This window comes from Protobothrops mucrosquamatus, unplaced genomic scaffold (assembly GCF_001527695.2).
Source record: "Protobothrops mucrosquamatus isolate PMUCROS unplaced genomic scaffold, P.Mucros_1.0 scaffold_152, whole genome shotgun sequence".
NCBI classification, from domain to species: Eukaryota; Metazoa; Chordata; class Lepidosauria; order Squamata; family Viperidae; genus Protobothrops; species Protobothrops mucrosquamatus.
In genome coordinates, this window is record NW_015386228.1 from 693,623 (window position 1) to 710,658 (window position 17,036).

The 17,036-nt window shown below is 39.4% G+C and overlaps 1 protein-coding gene across 1 annotated transcript in view; it reads right to left on the reverse strand.

The window, feature by feature from the left end:
- DNAH1 (dynein axonemal heavy chain 1) overlaps positions 1 to 17,036 on the reverse strand; it is a 155,559-nt gene that overhangs the window by 107,605 nt on the left and 30,918 nt on the right. Inside the window, exons 15-17 of the mRNA XM_029284897.1 lie at positions 9,156 to 9,238; positions 8,069 to 8,210; positions 4,098 to 4,253 (exon numbers count right to left, since the gene is read on the reverse strand). Coding sequence (XP_029140730.1) covers positions 4,098 to 4,253; positions 8,069 to 8,210; positions 9,156 to 9,238 — 381 coding nt within the window. The remainder of the gene's footprint in view (positions 1 to 4,097; positions 4,254 to 8,068; positions 8,211 to 9,155; positions 9,239 to 17,036) is intronic.

Below are 17,036 nucleotides of genomic sequence, written 5' to 3' on the forward strand. Positions count from 1 at the left end.
AGAATCCGCTAGCCAGTGCTGGTCAACAACCTCCTGTCCTTTTGTTTTTAAGCAGAGCTAGAGATACAAGTGAGACAGAAAAACTAAGGGAGGTAGAGAGAAAAACATAAAAAGAGAGCAAGAGAGAGTGGGAATCTGAAGATCATCTGCAGCATAGATGACTTCCATTTAAAACAAGAGGCAGATCAGGTCCTGACAAACAATGAAACTCTATGGATCCTCAGCATCAGATTCTGCCAGATGATTAAATTAGTGGATATAGTCATCAGTAGAAACATGTCTCTTGTTCCAGCCACATCCCTTGCCAAGGACAGCAATTAGTGTTTTTTTTTTACTACAGGAAATTCACCAATTGCTCTCTTTAATTTGTTCCCCATTATAGCTAATGTGGTAAGAATGGTGCCACTGGTTGGCCTCGTTATTGGGACAGAATAGAGCTTTGTCTGATGGTTCAGAGCAAATTGTGCTAATTTTGTGTCAGCTCATAAACTGAAGGAAGCGTATTAAAGTAGCTGTCTGGATAGTCCTGTGGGAGATATCAATCAGGAATTTACTTGCTCACAGTTTATATTATATTAACCATGTTTTTCAGCCAAATTATATTAATGCTTAATTTCAACTTTTTTTATTTGGGTTTCAGACCTGGATGTAATACTGAAAGCATTGATTGCACTTGTAGAAGTCCTGTGGTGGGACCAGATTGGCTATTGCATGATTGCCATGATGTCTTAAGAGCCATCAACACCATTGATTATGGTTTACTCTGGACTGGCTCAAAGGGTTATGAACGGAAGGCATGATATTACACTCTTTCCCCCTCAAAGTTCTCCCAACTCCTACATAACATCTAAGTGGATCTCTTGCATGAAGTAATCTGTTGGCATCTAGATCAACCAAGTGATGTTGCCTTAGTACGCAGAAACTGTGGAAGTCTGGATGAAAACAATATCAAACTGAATCCTAGTTAGGCCTAGTGACTGTGAACTTTGGGCTTACTAGAACATATTTCATCAGTAGTTTTGGATGGGATTTCAACTCCATAGACTGAATTGTTGTGCAGTGTGATAGTCTTCCTAGACTCTTAAGTCCTGCACAAAGAATTGGTGGCAAACATGACCAGGAGGGTTTTACACAAATCCATCTTGTACACCAACTGCACCAATTTCTGGATTGGGAGACCATACCACAATCACTCATGTTTTAGTTAGCTTGCACTTGGACTACAGGAATGCACCCAACATGAGACTACCTTTGCAGACAATTGAAAAGCTATAGCTAGTCCAGAATGGAGCAATGCTGTGGAAATAGTTATTTGCACACCATAGTGCATCCATTAAAATCACTACATGATATATAGTGGTTACCAATCGATTTCTGAGTGCAATGCAAGCTGCTAATGGTCACCCATAAAACCCTTCACAATACAGGGCCTAGATATCTTTAATTATCTCTGCTTGTCCAATCAAACCTAATAGGATTGGCATGCTTTGGGTCCCATCAGCTATGCATTGGCTTTCAGGGGGCATGCCTTTTCTCTTGCAGTATCTACTTATAGAATAATGTTTCCTGAAATTCAGATTGACCTGGCCCTGCTGCCCTAGAGAAAAGCTTTGAAGACTTCGTTCCCCCAGAGACTGGACCAGAGAATTACATGAGCCTATTCTGAATGTGAATTCCATCTGGCACTATTTCTAATAATTTCTGCTGTATTTTTAATTCTCAATTTTCATTGATTCATTGATTAGTTAATTAATTCATTGAATCATTGAATCATTGATTGATTGATTCATTCATTCATTCACTCAATCAATCATTCATTCATTCATGGATACCAATATGAATACAAATATCTGTCTTTTCTTTTGCTAGGCACTTATTTCACTTGACTTTTACAATTTCTTAAATTAGTTAAAAATAGGAAGTTGGGAAGTGGTTATAAAATATGATATATATTTTGTTGGAAATAATAAGGGGCAAACCTGAAAAAGGGGTGAATCAGAGAGAGGTTTATAAGAATAAATAATTGTTTATGTTTATAAATTTGCTTTACAAAGGAAAATTTAAGAGTAAAACAAGAAAAACTTTACAAAAATGCATATTCTAATAAAAACAAAAGCAAACAGTATATGTACATTTATTTTTAAAAAGACAGTTCAGTTTCTATATTTTCCTATGAATATGGAAGATGGTATATTAAGTGGTACTATTTGTTCAATAAAAGTTAAGTGACTAAAATAAAAGACAAAAGTAAAATTTTGAAAAACAAATAACTCTAAAGGTCAGCTTTTTGAAATATTTTACAATAAAAGTGTATGGTCACTATAATATAAACTACCTATGTAAGAGTTGAAATAAAACTAATATAATATAACTATAAACAAATATATTTTAGATATAACATATTACAATAAACATGTTACAGACTATATGAGAGAGAGGAACTGTAGAAAAAAAGTTAGGATCAAAGTTCCATGGGAATTAATGATAAAAAATGAGTTTAGACACTTTGGGCATAAAATGTATAAATATGGTATTGCTAACTCCTTCCTACAAATGTTGATATTATTTCACATAAGAATAGAAAGGCACAAAATGCAAACAACATATGCTTGCTATAAAATTTAATATAACATTTTTTATTCCGTGTTGCCTGAACAGTAGATAAAACATTCATCTCTTTGGTAGAAATCCGTTTTGATCTGGATGTATAAATTCAGCTAGAAATCTTTTCAGTCTCTCTGCTATTATTGAAATAAAGATTTTATAGTCCACATTTAGTAATGATATCAGGCTGTAATTTTTTATCTGTGTCAGATCTGAGTCCTCTTTTGGTATTAAAGTAATATTTGCTTCGGTCCATGAATTTTGCATTTTGCATTTACTTTTGCATTATAACTTAAGAGTTATAATGGACATATTGGAATATTATGAAATGCATCCAGGGAAACAATTGGCACTAGTATTTCTAGATGCCCAAAAGGCATTTGATAATGTTTCCTGGCAATTTATGACTCAACAACTAAAACATTCAGCCAGTTTAAAAAAAGAATGCTAGTTTAACTACTTTTTACCAGGTCCCTTTGCTTATTAGACTTTAATCATAAAACCTGTAACTGAATTTCTCTGGACTTTAGTTAATAAGTAACGTTTATACACTATGTGCAGCCAAAGTGGTCCCTGGACATAGTCCTCCAGCATTATTCAGTTTGGGGCAGTTCCCCCCCCCAACAGGGCTCTCTCCAGTTTAATGCTAGCTTGGACAGCTGGTTGAGTCTGAATAGCAGCTGATCACTGGAAGCAGTGAGAGTTAAATTAAGCTGAAGAGAAAGAGCTGGCTTTCTCTGCCACTCCACTCTCCAGCACAACCACATGTGCACACAAACACACACACACAGAATGAGTCTCAGCTATTATCTAGGGTGTACTTGTTCAAAAGCTGTCCAACAGCTTCTCCTCAGGGATGGGGGGGGGAGATGGTGATGGAGGGTTCCCTGGTGAAGCAGCAGAGACAACTATTATAACCCTCCTGTAACTGTCACTTCTGACTCTAGCTGTCAGCTATTCAGATTGATCAGTCTCTGAGCCAGGGACTGGGTCAGAGATCTGGTGGCTAAACAGCCTTCTCTCTCCTTCACCTGCTACCTTTCCCAGCCTCTGCAGCTGATCCCTAGGCTGAGAGAAATGGCAAGTGAAGAATAGGATAAATTCTGACAGATGACTAACCCTTCAGGTGATGTGACTGGCACATGATTTTTCCACTGGCTGGTGATGCTGAGAAAATGGGGGAAGAGCAGTGTGCCCAACACATGAATTGAGGACACATTTTCCAGCTCATAGACAGAACAGAAGCAACTGGAATGGGCAATGGAGACAGTAAAATATAAGCCAGTTTAGTTTTCTGCTACTCACAGACAGGAGAAAAACACTTCAGTAAGATCGCAGGGAAAATTTTTGAGACAACCTGCTCAGAAAATACAGACAGCAACATGGTGAAGTTGTAATGAGATACTGGTGATGAGATACTGGGAAGTTTTTGCTGTTGTCATAAACTCAGGGAGGGATATAAAGCATGATGGACAAAAATGCTGGACACTCACATTGGTTACATGCATGCCGAAAATACGCTCCCGGTTATTGTAAAGCAACGCCAACTGCTGGGACTCTTTCAATTGCTTCCTGATTCTTCTGGCTTCATTGGCTATCTCGTGGGCCCGACCAATATCCATGTGTGCAGAAAATCCAGCCACTGCAATCTGGGAAACAAAGAATGTGTAATATATAGGAAGAGAGGATCATTCAGACAAGTTATGTTGATTTGAAAATAGGCTTATGAATTTCTTCCAACATTTCAGTTGAGTAGTTCCCTTTTGGATACAATTTCAATGCATTTCTGAGGAGAGATTAGCAACCAGCCTTGAATAGCATATCAGGGTTGCATTGCAAAAGGGGATGGAACCACATAGATTTTTTAAAAATGGATTGGATTATTTTTTTTACTTTTAAACTTTTAATCATCACAGACACACATATTCTTAAAATGATCCCCATCTGATCACATTTCACTTGAGCTGCCCACTGATCACATTTCACTTGAGCCGTTCTTCACTAGAGCCACCCACCGTTGGCTAAAACAACTGCAGGCCCGCACCCCCAAAGATGATGTCCGCTCCCAACAGGACATCAGTAAGATGGTTGCAGCAATGGAGTACGCCTCGGATGCTACGCTCCAGGCGACTAAGTTTGCTTCCAGAGCTATGGCTTCAGGGATCACCAGTCGACACATGCTTTGGCTTAAGCATTGGCATGCTGATGCCAAATCCAAGTGGCGTCTGTCCTCTGCCCCGTACCAGGGGGGTAAATTATTCGGTGAGGCTTTGACACCTTATCTCTCAGAGAATAAGGATAAGCGCAAAGTGCTCAACCATATCATTAAGAAGTCTGACAAGAGGCAAAATTATTTCCCCCGTAGGCAGTCTTTTTTGGGGGGGAATAGATACAATTATTCACACTCTTTTCATCCTTTCCCTCCCAGACCGGACCGACAAGAGGGACCATTTGACAGGCAGGTGAGCAAGCCCAGGCAACAATACCAGGGTAACCAGGGTAAGCGGCCCTTTCGAGGGAGCGGCCGGCCTTTTCATCGCTCCAGGTGACTCCCCGGCAACGGGACCTCCCATAGGGGGCAGACTGTCGCTATTCTGCCACCAATGGGAGGCCACCACCACGGACAAGTGGGTTCTGAACACAATAAGGTCCGGCCTCTACCTGGAGTTCATCTCCACACCTGTAAACAGGTTCATTTCTTGCCCATTCCCCCGAAACCTAGCCAAAAGAAATCTGATGAGCCAGGCCATCCAGCATCTTCTGGAGATAAGGGCCGTAGAAACCGTTCCGGTGGACCAGAGAGGTCGGGGATTCTACTCCGTCCTCTTTGTCGTTCCAAAACCATCAGGAGGATGGAGAGCCATCGTGAATCTAAAAAATTTGAATCATCATATAAAATATCAAAAATCCAAGATGCAGACGCTCCACTCCATTTTGGGAAGCGTGAGAAAGGGAGACTTCCTGACATCCATCAATCTCACAGAAGCGTATCTCCATATCCCCATCTCTATCGCTCACCGGCGATTTCTACGGTTCAGTTACAAGGGAGAGCATTATCAATACAAAGCTCTACCTTTTGGCCTCTCATCGGCCCCCAGGGTGTTTACCAAGATCCTGGCGGTCCTGGCAGCTTACCTACGGATGGTACCAATCAGGGTCCAGTGTTACCTGGACGACATCCTGATCCAGTCGACCTCCGCCCACTCGGCACGACAGGATCTCGACCGGGTAGTACGGCTGCTCCAGGATCACGGGTTCTCGGTAAACTTCCCCAAGAGTCATATGGTCCCCACGACTCGGCTATTGCATTTAGGGGTCGTCATAGACACCAGGGAAGGCCGGGTGTATCTGTCTCAGGAACGTTTGACCAACCTGAGAAAATCCATCCGCCAAGTACGCAAGGGGCAGAAGGTTTCTCTACTCAGCCTTTCCAGGGTGCTAGGACAGATGATATCAGCCATAGACATAGTGCCATGGGCCAGGCTCCACTCCAGGGAATTGCAGTGGTTTCTACTCCCCTTCCAGAGGCAGAACATCAGTGCCTCTCAGAAAAGGGTGAGACTTCCATCTCAGACCTCGCTTTCCCTCAAATGGTGGCTGTCCCCAGCCGATTCGTGGATGGGCGACGGGATGCCTGTATAACCTCGATGACCCTTACAGAGCAAGATTGCCTCGACAAATAGCTGCGCTCAAGTGCCAGATGGCTAGCTGCAGCCACTGGGGATCCGGATGTAGGATGGCTCCCTGACTGAATGATATCCTGTCTGGCGGAATCTTCCATGGATCTGTTATGGAGAGACCCAGCAGGTCGGCAAACCACGGTCTCCGTGGCCAATACGGGGCTACAAGGAGAATCTCCGCATCTTCTCGGAGTAGTTTGCGTACCACCGCCGGAAGAAGAGGGAGAGGTGGAAAAGCATACAGCAGACCCCGAGGCCATGGAGAGCGCAATGCATCTATCTGCTCCACTCCCTGAGACGGGAAGCGGGAGAAAAAACGGGGGAGCTGGGTGTTGGCCGGTGAGGCAAATAGGTCCACTAGAGGTAGCCCAAATCGGTGGCAAATCTCTTTGAAGACCCTCGGGTGAATCCTCCACTCTGAGTGGTCATTGTCGCTCTGCTCAAGACATCTGCCTGGGTATTGTCTTTCCCTGAGATGTGCTCGGCCCTGATGGACGCGAGATTGTGCTCTGCCCAGGTCCCCAATAGTAGCGCCTCGTTCAGAAGAGTCCAAGAATGAGTGCCCCACCAGAGAGCAACTCGCCGAGGAAGCATTCAGCCGAACGGCTTCCTCGGACGTCTTCCGTTACAAATTGGCCTCCCCGGGGATGCAGCCGCAATCCCCGTCACAAGAGGCCAAGCGCTAAGGAAGGAGAGTAGCCGAACGGCTTTTCTCGCTTCGACAGACCGCAGAGAGAAAAAACGGAGGGAACTGACAGCTTTAAATCCTCGTCACTCCCTGCCGATAACGGAGCCGCAGCCGCAAACTCTAAATGCGCTCCGCTATGAGTGTCTGAAATTTAGAGTCCAAAATTCCAATTTAGTAGTTCTGCCCTGTGAGCTCCTGGAGGGAGGGGAGAAAGAAGGGGCCCCCTTCTGTCTCCCAATAAATCCCCCCCCACTGTAGAGCTGACAGAGGAACTGAAATTTTTATATATATATATTTCTAATTGTAGTAATGAAGATGGAGGAACCACTATAATTCAGACTGTACCTAAGAGCCAGAGTTGTATGGCCTGTTCTTGGGCAAGATTAAGTCAAGACTGGGCATAGGTCCAGGGACAGGGTGTGACAACTTTGGCTGACTTGATCTGATTGGGCAGGAATACAGTCTCAACCCATGGGTGGATCCTCCATCTCCAGTGCTGGAGAATAAATCAAAAGGTGTATGTACAACTCCCCCACCTGTATTCTTAGTTGCATACTCTTCCATACACAAAAATACAAGCACATATATTCATGTTCAGAGGAGTAGCATTTTAGGTTTGTTACAGGCAGGCAACAAAATTTGAAAAGGAGGTGTTTGGTGCATATGGTATTTAGGCCACAGGCTGTATACCTGGGTTTTAGCAAGTTGATAACAGCACAAATATTTGCAATATTTGCAAAATATTCAAAGTCACACCATTTCAAACTTATATGGAAAATAATCTCCAAACAGGACTTGACATGTAAATACGTTCAGGACAAGAGCAAATGTATAATAGCCTAAGCAAAACCATGGAAGCATATCCTTTTTATATGAAAAGATTTATATTTTATATTAAAAGTCTACATGCCAAAGAACATTTATTGCAGGACTGGAAACGACATAGGGCTGTGTAAACCCTGATGATAGTGCATGAATAGGAACAGTTATTTTGTCAATGTGGTTAATACACAATTTCATGTATTAATCTTGCTTGGGAACCCATGGATGTTTGTTTAATGAGAATGCAGAGAAATCTGCAATTGGGGATTAGTACCTGAAGGCCATCTAAACGTTCCAAGAAATTGGTTTGATCCATCAGCTGAATTTTACGGAATCTGTCCTCATCTTCAACGTGCTGTTGCCTTATTAATTCAATTTGTGTACTGATCTTCAAAGGCCAATTACTTGCAGCCCACCTGAAAGCACAAATGAACGTTATCTTGGGGTATTATAAGATAGTGCTAATGCAATTCTTACAAATAAATACAGGCAGTATCTGGGAATGAAAAGAAAAAAAATGATTCCACAAATTCCTCAATATCTCACTGCTGTTCCATCATGCATAAAATCACACCTAAGTGCCGGATATATATTAAATAAAATAGCTTTGGCTATGTCACATGGCAAACCATGCTATAATTCAGGAAAAGAAGCTTCAGTGAAACAGAATTGGTATGTTAGTTCTCAGCTTATAAAATAGGAAAAAAATATAATGGCCCATTTCATAAGATATTTTTGTGCTTGATCACTGAAATAATAGTGGATAAATTATGCTGCAAATCAAACATGCTATTCAAATTCTTAATAAATTAAAAATAACATCAAATTATGCTCAGGGTGTTTCAACTTACATTACATGCAATTATTTCTATGCTTTCTTATCAACTTTAAATACTATGGAAAAGAGAATACATTGTACAGGCTGGGATCAAATTTTTACTTTCTGCATCTAGTTTGTAGTATATATTTGCATTGAATTGTTGGCAAGGACAGACATTCTTGAACAATTCACAAGTTCTTGTGAATGCTCCACATCTATTTACACAGAAATAGGCAGTCTAACACTCTCACACTTTACAGTCACTAAGTTCATTGGTCTTTCATGAGATGCAATGTAAAATAAAGACCTTTATTTTTTTTTAAAAAGGTCAAAAACTACAAGATTGCCTCAATTCCAGGCTGCAGGCTCATACCATCACAGCTTCTGCATTTGAATAAGGTAGTTCAGCGGGTATCTTTTCTGGTTGCCTAAAGAGATTTGATGAAGCCTTCTGATGTGTAAATAAAGCCCTGAGGCAGAAAATATAATAAGCCAGGCCAAAGGTCTTGCTCTGACTGCAGGGGAAATGACTTATGCTTACTTGTCATTGAAGTCATCTTGAGTCAAATTGTAAAGAAATTCCTCCATGACTTCATATTCTTCCATAACACTACTTATCAACTCCTACAGAATGATACATAGAGAGAGAGAAAGCAGAGGCAGGTATTAATTATTTCCACGATCAACATTTCATTCCATTACGGAATGAATATTTAATATGGTGAGATTCAGATAGATGAAGAAAGAGGAAATAATTCTATTGCTTGACTGTTAGGCTATAATAACACAGGGAACATAACAGGATCTAAAAACTTCTGAAGTATTACTTTAGGATACTTTAGGAAGTGTAAGACTGTAGATGACTTTTAAAGCCAGCTAGATCCTATTGGCAACTGGGAAACCGTGTTACTGCCAACCCTACCATGCTTTTTAGCATTTTTTAATAACCTGGGAATCAACATAATTAGAGTTCATAGTCTGGATGTCCTTTGATTATCAGCTGCTACTAGATTTACAGGTGGTGACTATGGCCAGGAGCACATTTGTATAATTACATCTAGGGCACCAACTGTAATTATCCCTGAACCAATTGGATTTGTGCCTTGTCACATGCTGTTTTGATTACTGTAACATGTTCTACATTGGGCTACTCTTCCCTTGAGAAGTGTCAGAAATTGCAACTGGCACAAACTGAAGTAGCTAAGCTGATAACTGATGCAGATAGAGAGAACATATGATGTCTATACTAAAAGGTCTGCTCTGGCTGCTAATCACTTAGCAGAGCTGGTTCTGATTATGAAACATCTAAAGGGCTTAACTGGTTTTCTAACACAGTATCTTACCTATTACAACCTTGCACATTTTTAAGATCTCAATGGAAAGCCCACTGGAAGATATCTCTGCAATCATGAGTTTCTGGCACATGGGGACAGCCTTCTCCTCTGTTGCTTCACATGTTATGGAACATACTCCTTCAGGATCTGTGTTTGGCTCCTAATCTCTAGGTGTTTAGAAAATCTATAAAAACGCTTATCTTCTGTTCCATTACCTTAATATCAATTGTAGTGTTAATTTATGTGTTTAAGTTTTTAAACTCTTGGTTTTTTTTTATATTTTGTTATCCATTTTGAATGTTTGCCAGAATAGAAAAGCAGGGTTTTAATAAAGAAAGAAACTATAAACACTGATATTGATAGTGCTCAGTCAGTTTATATACTGATGCTCACGACCTAAATAAAGAAGTGAACAAATAGTTTTGCAGTAAAAGTTAAATGCAGTTTATATACTGACAGATATTTTTTACTGCTATAGCACTTTTGTCCCCACACATCTACATCTTTTGTTTGGCTCCAAGAGTGCTACTGCTCTGTAGGATGCTTTTGGTTTGTACATAGTGCTGTATAGAGGCTTGAAATATGTCTTTTTTATATACCGTGTTTCCCTGAAAGTAAGGCCTACCCCGAAAATAAACCCTAGCTTGATTTTTGGGGGTGAGCCTAATATAAGCCCTACCCCAAAAATAAGCCCTAGTTTTGGGGTGAGGTGCACACTTAAAAATCAAGCTAGGGCAGGGGTGGGGAGTGGATCTGCCCCATGTGCCCCGCACCCACTTACCTTGCAGCCAGGCCTCTCCTCGCTGGCCCACTTCTTCTGAGGCATCTTCTGCAGCCAGACCTGCATTTCTCAGTCAGGCTTGCATTTCTGGAAAGGCCACTGTAGCTGAGAACTGAGCTATGGATTGAATCCATAGCTCGGTACTTGGTTGCAGAGGCCTTCCGGAAAGACCTGACTGCGAAATGCAGGCCTGAATGCAGCTGCAGAATGAAGTTGCTTCTTTGGCTGCAGAAGAAGTGGACTGGCTGGGCAGGGTTGTCGGTGCAGGAGGTAAGTAAAAAAGACACCTCCCAAAAATAAGACCTGTGCCTCTTTTGGAGGCAAAAAGAAAAAAAAGAAAAAAGATCCGGTTTTATTTTCGGGAAAACACAAGTAATGGTATAAAATATGTTTTTCAGAATTTCACAAACAATCCATCATATATTATAGCTGCAATTTCTTCAAAATCTGCATTGACTCCCTTAAATACACAACCAGGGATTTGGAAATATCTTTATTTATTAGTTAAGGATTTATTAGTTAAGTAAGGCGCTCCCATTTGGTCTGACAAAAATAAATGCTTGCATACTTCACCATTACACCTTCAAGATAGTTTATACACATATTGGAACTTCCGGGTGAGGAATGAAGACCTAAGACAGCTCTGAATGAGTAGAGACAATGACTGCAGGATAAGGATAAGGAAGGATAAGAAAGTAGAATCTTTCTGCATAAGAAGACGACATGAAATTGCCCCCTTGTGTTCCAAAAGGCTGCTGTTCATGAGGAGACTGCAGGATAGTGGTTTCTCACAGGTTTGAGTGCTGGGAGACAAAAACTATCATATTCTCAGCTGCAGGGCAACCTTTTAAAGGATATTCACTTTATAATCTTTGGAAAAGGACCAGATTAGAGATCTTAAAAACTAAAAGTGAAAAGCCATCTGGTGAGTTTACTTTCATTTTTGAATAAATTAAAAATAATCTGCGAGTAGAAAAACTTGAAAAATTATAAATAAATTAGTAAAAAGCTAAATAAGAATCTGGTTCAAGAACATTATAAATGAATAAAGGGTCCAGACACTTGGGATAATGAATTAGGACTTCTGCTATAAGATTTTGGAAATAATTACATAAATAAATAGCACCTTCATGGGAACCAATTTGTTTAGTCCATCCTAAGTGAAAAAGAAATTTGAGATTTATGATTTAAGAAACAAAACATCAGAGAGGACTAAAGATTCCAGGTAGAAAGGAAAAAGAAAAAAAGTGAAAAGTCTGGCTCTTTAGTCAGCAGCAGAACTTGCAAAATTATACAAAATGCTTTTTACATTTGAAATCATTCATGAATATTTGAGGAATGGGGTCAAAAATAGCAGCTTCATTATGATGCATGCTTTTATAATAGATTATCTAAAAGATATTAAATAAGAAATTAATGATGTCAAAAACATCTTAGAAGATAAAGAGATGAAACAAATTTTAATTGATGCAGAAACTTTCAAAATGTAAATAATTTGCAGAAATATTGGAAAATAAAAAAGGACTATAAAACAGAAAACAATTGAAGTGGAAATACAGCTGACAAGCCAAGAGATTGATTGGATAAGGACTTTTTATTGGATTACAAAAGAAATTGGTTAAAACCTTGAAGAAATATTTGAAATGAGAAAAAGGAAAATCAAAGAAAGATAAAATCTTACAACAGAGGTCTTCAAACTTGGCCCTTTTATGACTTGTGGACTTCAACTCCTAGAATTCCTCAGCCCGCGTGCCTGGCTGAGGAATTCTAAGAGTTGAAGTCCACAAGTCACAAAAAGGGCCAAGTTTGAAGACCATTGTCTTACAACATCATCTGAATGAACCGATTTGGCGTTTGACGAGATGGGTGGAAAAAGCCGGGGCTCCGGCTTCTTAGGCCGATTTTGTTCGGCCCAGCAACCCCAAGGGGTCGGAAAGTTGCCCTGGAGAGGCAACAAAGAAGGAGGGATGCTTCGGGACGGACTGAAGAAACCCTCCAAAAGGACGGAAGAAAGGCTGCCTGGTAAGCCCAGACAGCCCAAGTCATCGCTAGCTGGAAGAGAAACGAGGAGCTGCAGCGCTCCACTAAACAACTGATTGTCAACAGCGTGCTGAAACTGGGTGAGCCTGTTCTTTCATTTCTTTTCCTTTTTACCGTTTAGAAATGTTGATCCCCTGATTGGGAAAAAGCTATGAAGTGAAAACCCCAGAAGGACTAGGGAAGAGAAGAGTTAAAAGTAGTGAGCAATTACAGGAGAGGAAAGGATTTTAAGGATGATAAAAGAATTCTTAAAAATCGAACTTAGATTGATTCAAAGAAAGACTGTTTAACCTATAGGACGTGAGAAAAAAAATTTAGATTTAATTTCTAGAGCAAATAACTTACGAAGAACTTTAAAAGAAAACTTTGTAACAATCTCTTAAAATCAGATATTGACAAAACAGTGTATGAGGACATCTAGTGGTGAAAGGAAATAGTACAGTAATGCTAAATAATAAAAGAATCTGAAAAGTGTTTGACCTTGAAACAACACCTGGTGTAAACAAAGTGCCTTTATGTGAGTCTGTAAGAGAAAAGACTTTCTACAATTATATCTGTTGACTCTGGATATAACCAAAACAGGAATTATTTGAAGACAGCGGGTGTTTCACATCTGTGATTTGACTGGAGGACTGGATTTGGCCTAAAGTAGTTGGCTCGATTTGTTTGGTTGGATTTTAGCGTAAGATAGTTGGCCTCTTCTTTTCTTTTTTCTTTTTTACCTTGTTTTCCCCTCTTGAGAATTTGGATTTAGCCTAAAGTAGTTGGCTCTTTTTATGATTTGGATTTTAGCCTACAATAGTTGGCTTGAAAAATGAGTACATCGAATCTCACCAGACTTATAAAAAAGACTTCCTCTGCACCCTCTGTTGGAACATCCAGCCCAACAAGCCAGGGATCTATTGAAACAATGTTGCAGTGTGAGAAAACAAGCACCGCTCAAAATGAGATGCAAACTACACTAAAATTAATTCAAAAAACCATGAAGAGACAAAAAGTAATTTTGATAAATTAAACGAACAAATGTCGGACATAAAGACACAGTTTGAAGTCCACCAACAAATGATTGTAAAAAATGAACAAAGAATTCAGAAAATGGAAAATAAATCAGATGATATTGACAAAAAAATGGAAGTACTAATACAAGAAAATGAAAAATTAGAACAAGCAAACCAAAATCTAGAAGGAGCGGTGGCGATCTTAGAAATGGAGAAAGAGGAACACTATTTAAGATTTCAAAACATTTCTGAAGACAGAGAAGAAAATATGGTAGTTGCGATTATCGATCTCCTGGCAGAGGCTTTGACCGAGCAGAGATGCAAATGGAGATAGATGAAATATTTCGAATGAATTCAAGCTACGCAAGGAAATATAAACTACCCAGAGAAGTTCATGTAAGATTTATAAAGAAAACAACAAGAGATGAAATACTGAGAAAAGTTAGAGATGAGCCATTACAATACAAGAATAAAGAAATTGTGGTGTTAAAGCAGATCCCCAAGAGAGTAAAGAGATACCTGAAGACAATATCACTTCCTAACTACAACGCTAATTGTAAAGGGCATAAATTTCAGATGGTTATTGTCAGAAGGGATCTTAATCAACTGGAATAATACAAGATACCAATTGGACTCAGTTTGGAAAGCAGAAGACTTTGATGAAAGAAATCGAGCATTCTTAGATGAGGGAGTACAATATTGACAAGAGGAGAGAAAAGATCAGAAACAAACAGAAGAAGCAACTGAAGAAACAACTATACAAACAGTAGAACAGAAAGAGAATCTTGACCAAGAGAATGAAGGATCTGCCAGAGAACAGAGGATCATGAGATTGACAAGACCTAAATATAAATAATCGAAATGGAGAACGAAAATGGGATTTTTTTTAGTGAATATAAATGGACTAAATTCCCCATCAAAAAGAAACAAAATTTTTAGAAAGCTACAGAAATTAAATATAGATATAATTTGTTTGCAAGAGCCACATATAAAAAGACAATATTACAAACTGTTGGAATACCCAAAAATTGGGAAACTTTACCATGCATCAGCACAACAGAAAAAAGAGGTGTAGCCATATATATTAAAGAGACAATAGACTCTAAAATGATTTATTCAGATGAAGAAGACAGAATTGTGATGGTCAAAATATATCTGCATGAAAAACAAACATTGTTGGTAGTAATCTATGTACCAAATAATAAATAGGAAGAATTTTATCAAAATCCCCATAGAAAAATAACAGAAATGGAGTATCAACGTATTTGTTTAGTAGGAGACTTCAATGCAATAGTGGATGGGACACTAGATTATAAAAGTAGCATAACAGGAAAAAGTGGACGAAAAAGATTACCTAAGACTTTTTTCAACATGATAGAAGAAATTGGAGTACAAGATGTTTGGAGGGAAATCAATCCAGGAAAATTACAATACACATTTTATTCAAACAGTCATAAATCCTGGTCCAGAATTGACATGATTTAGACCCTATACCATTTCAGACAAATGACTGTCCAGTCTCTTCTTAAAAACCTCCAGTGATGAAGCATCTACAACTTCTGAAGGCAAGCTGTTTCACTGGTTAATTGTTCACAATGTTAAGACGTTTCTCCTTAATTCCAGGTTACTTCTCTCCTTGATTAGTTTCCATTCATTGTTTCTTGTCTTGCCTTCTGGCACTTTGGCAAATAAGTTGATTCCCCTCTTCTTTGTGGCAGCCCCTCAATTACTGGAATACTGTTATCATGTCACCCCTAGTCTATCTTTTCTCTAGACTGCCCATACCTAATTCCTGCAACCGTTCTTCATATGTTTTTGACTCCAAGCCCTTAATCATCTTAGTTGCTCTTCTCTGTATTTCTTCCCAGTCTCAACATTTTTTTTATAATGTGGTAACCAAAAATTGGATGCAGTATTCGAGATGTGGTCGTACTAAGTGTTGATAAAGCAATACTAATACTTCATGTGATTTTGATTCTATGCCTCTGTTTATACAACCAAGGATTGTATTAGCCTTTTGGGCTGCTGCTGCAGACTGCTGGCTCATATTTAAGTGATCATCCACTACGACTCCAGTGTTCCTCTCACAGTTACTGATTTTGAGCCAGATTTCAACTAATCTGTACTTGTACCTCCTGCCGAAGTGTAAAACCTTGCTTTTCTCCACATTAAATTTCATGATATTTTCAATAAGGCCCATTGTTCAAGTCTGTCAAGAACTTTTTGGACCGTGAGATTGTCTTCTGGGATGTTGGCTATTCCTGCCAGTTTGGGTCATCTGCAAATCTGATAAGCGCCCTTCTATTCCTTCATCTAAGTCATTTATGAAGATATTGAAGAGTACTGGGCCTAAGACGGAACCTTGTGGTACCCCACTGCTTTCTTTCTTCCACATAGATATAGTACCATTAAGGATTACTCATTGAGTATGGTTTGTCAGCCAGTAACAAATCCATCTGGTGGTGATGCTGTCTATCCCACATTTTTCTAGTCTACCAAGAAGTAGGTTATTTACTTTGTTGAATGCCTTGCTGAAGTCTAAGTATACTATAATAATAATAATAATAATAATAATAATAATAATAATAATAATAATAATAATAATAATAATAATAATAATAATAATAATAATAATAATAATAATAATAATAATAAAAATAAAGTTGGAAGGGACCTTGGAGGTCATCGAGTCCAGCCCCCTGCTCAGGCAGGAAACCCTATACCATTTCAGACAAATGGCTGTCCAGTCTCTTCTTAAAAACTTCCAATGTTGGAGCATTCACGGCTTCTGGAGGCAGGTTGTTCTATTGGTTAATTGTTCCAACTGTCAGGAAGTTTCTCCTTAGTTCTGGGTTGCTTCTCTCTTTGGTTAGCTTCCACCTGTTGCTCCTTGTCCTGCCTTCAGGCGCCTTGGAGAATAGCTTGACTCCCTCTTCTTTGTGACAGCCCCTGAGATATTGGAACACTGCTATCATGTCCCCCCTCGTCCTTCTCTTCGTTAAACTAGACATACCCAATTCCAGCAACCGTTCCTTATATGTTTTAGCCTCCAGTCCCCTAATCATCTTTATTGCTCTTCTCTGTATTCTTTCTAGAGTCTCAGCATCTTTTTTACATTGTGGTGACCAAAACTGGATGCAGTATTCCAAGTGTGGCCTTACTAAGGCATTGTAAAGTGGTATTAATACTTCACGTGATCTTGATTCTATCCCTCTGTTAATGCAGCCCAGCACTGTGTTGGCTTTTTTGGCAGCTGCAGCACACTGCTG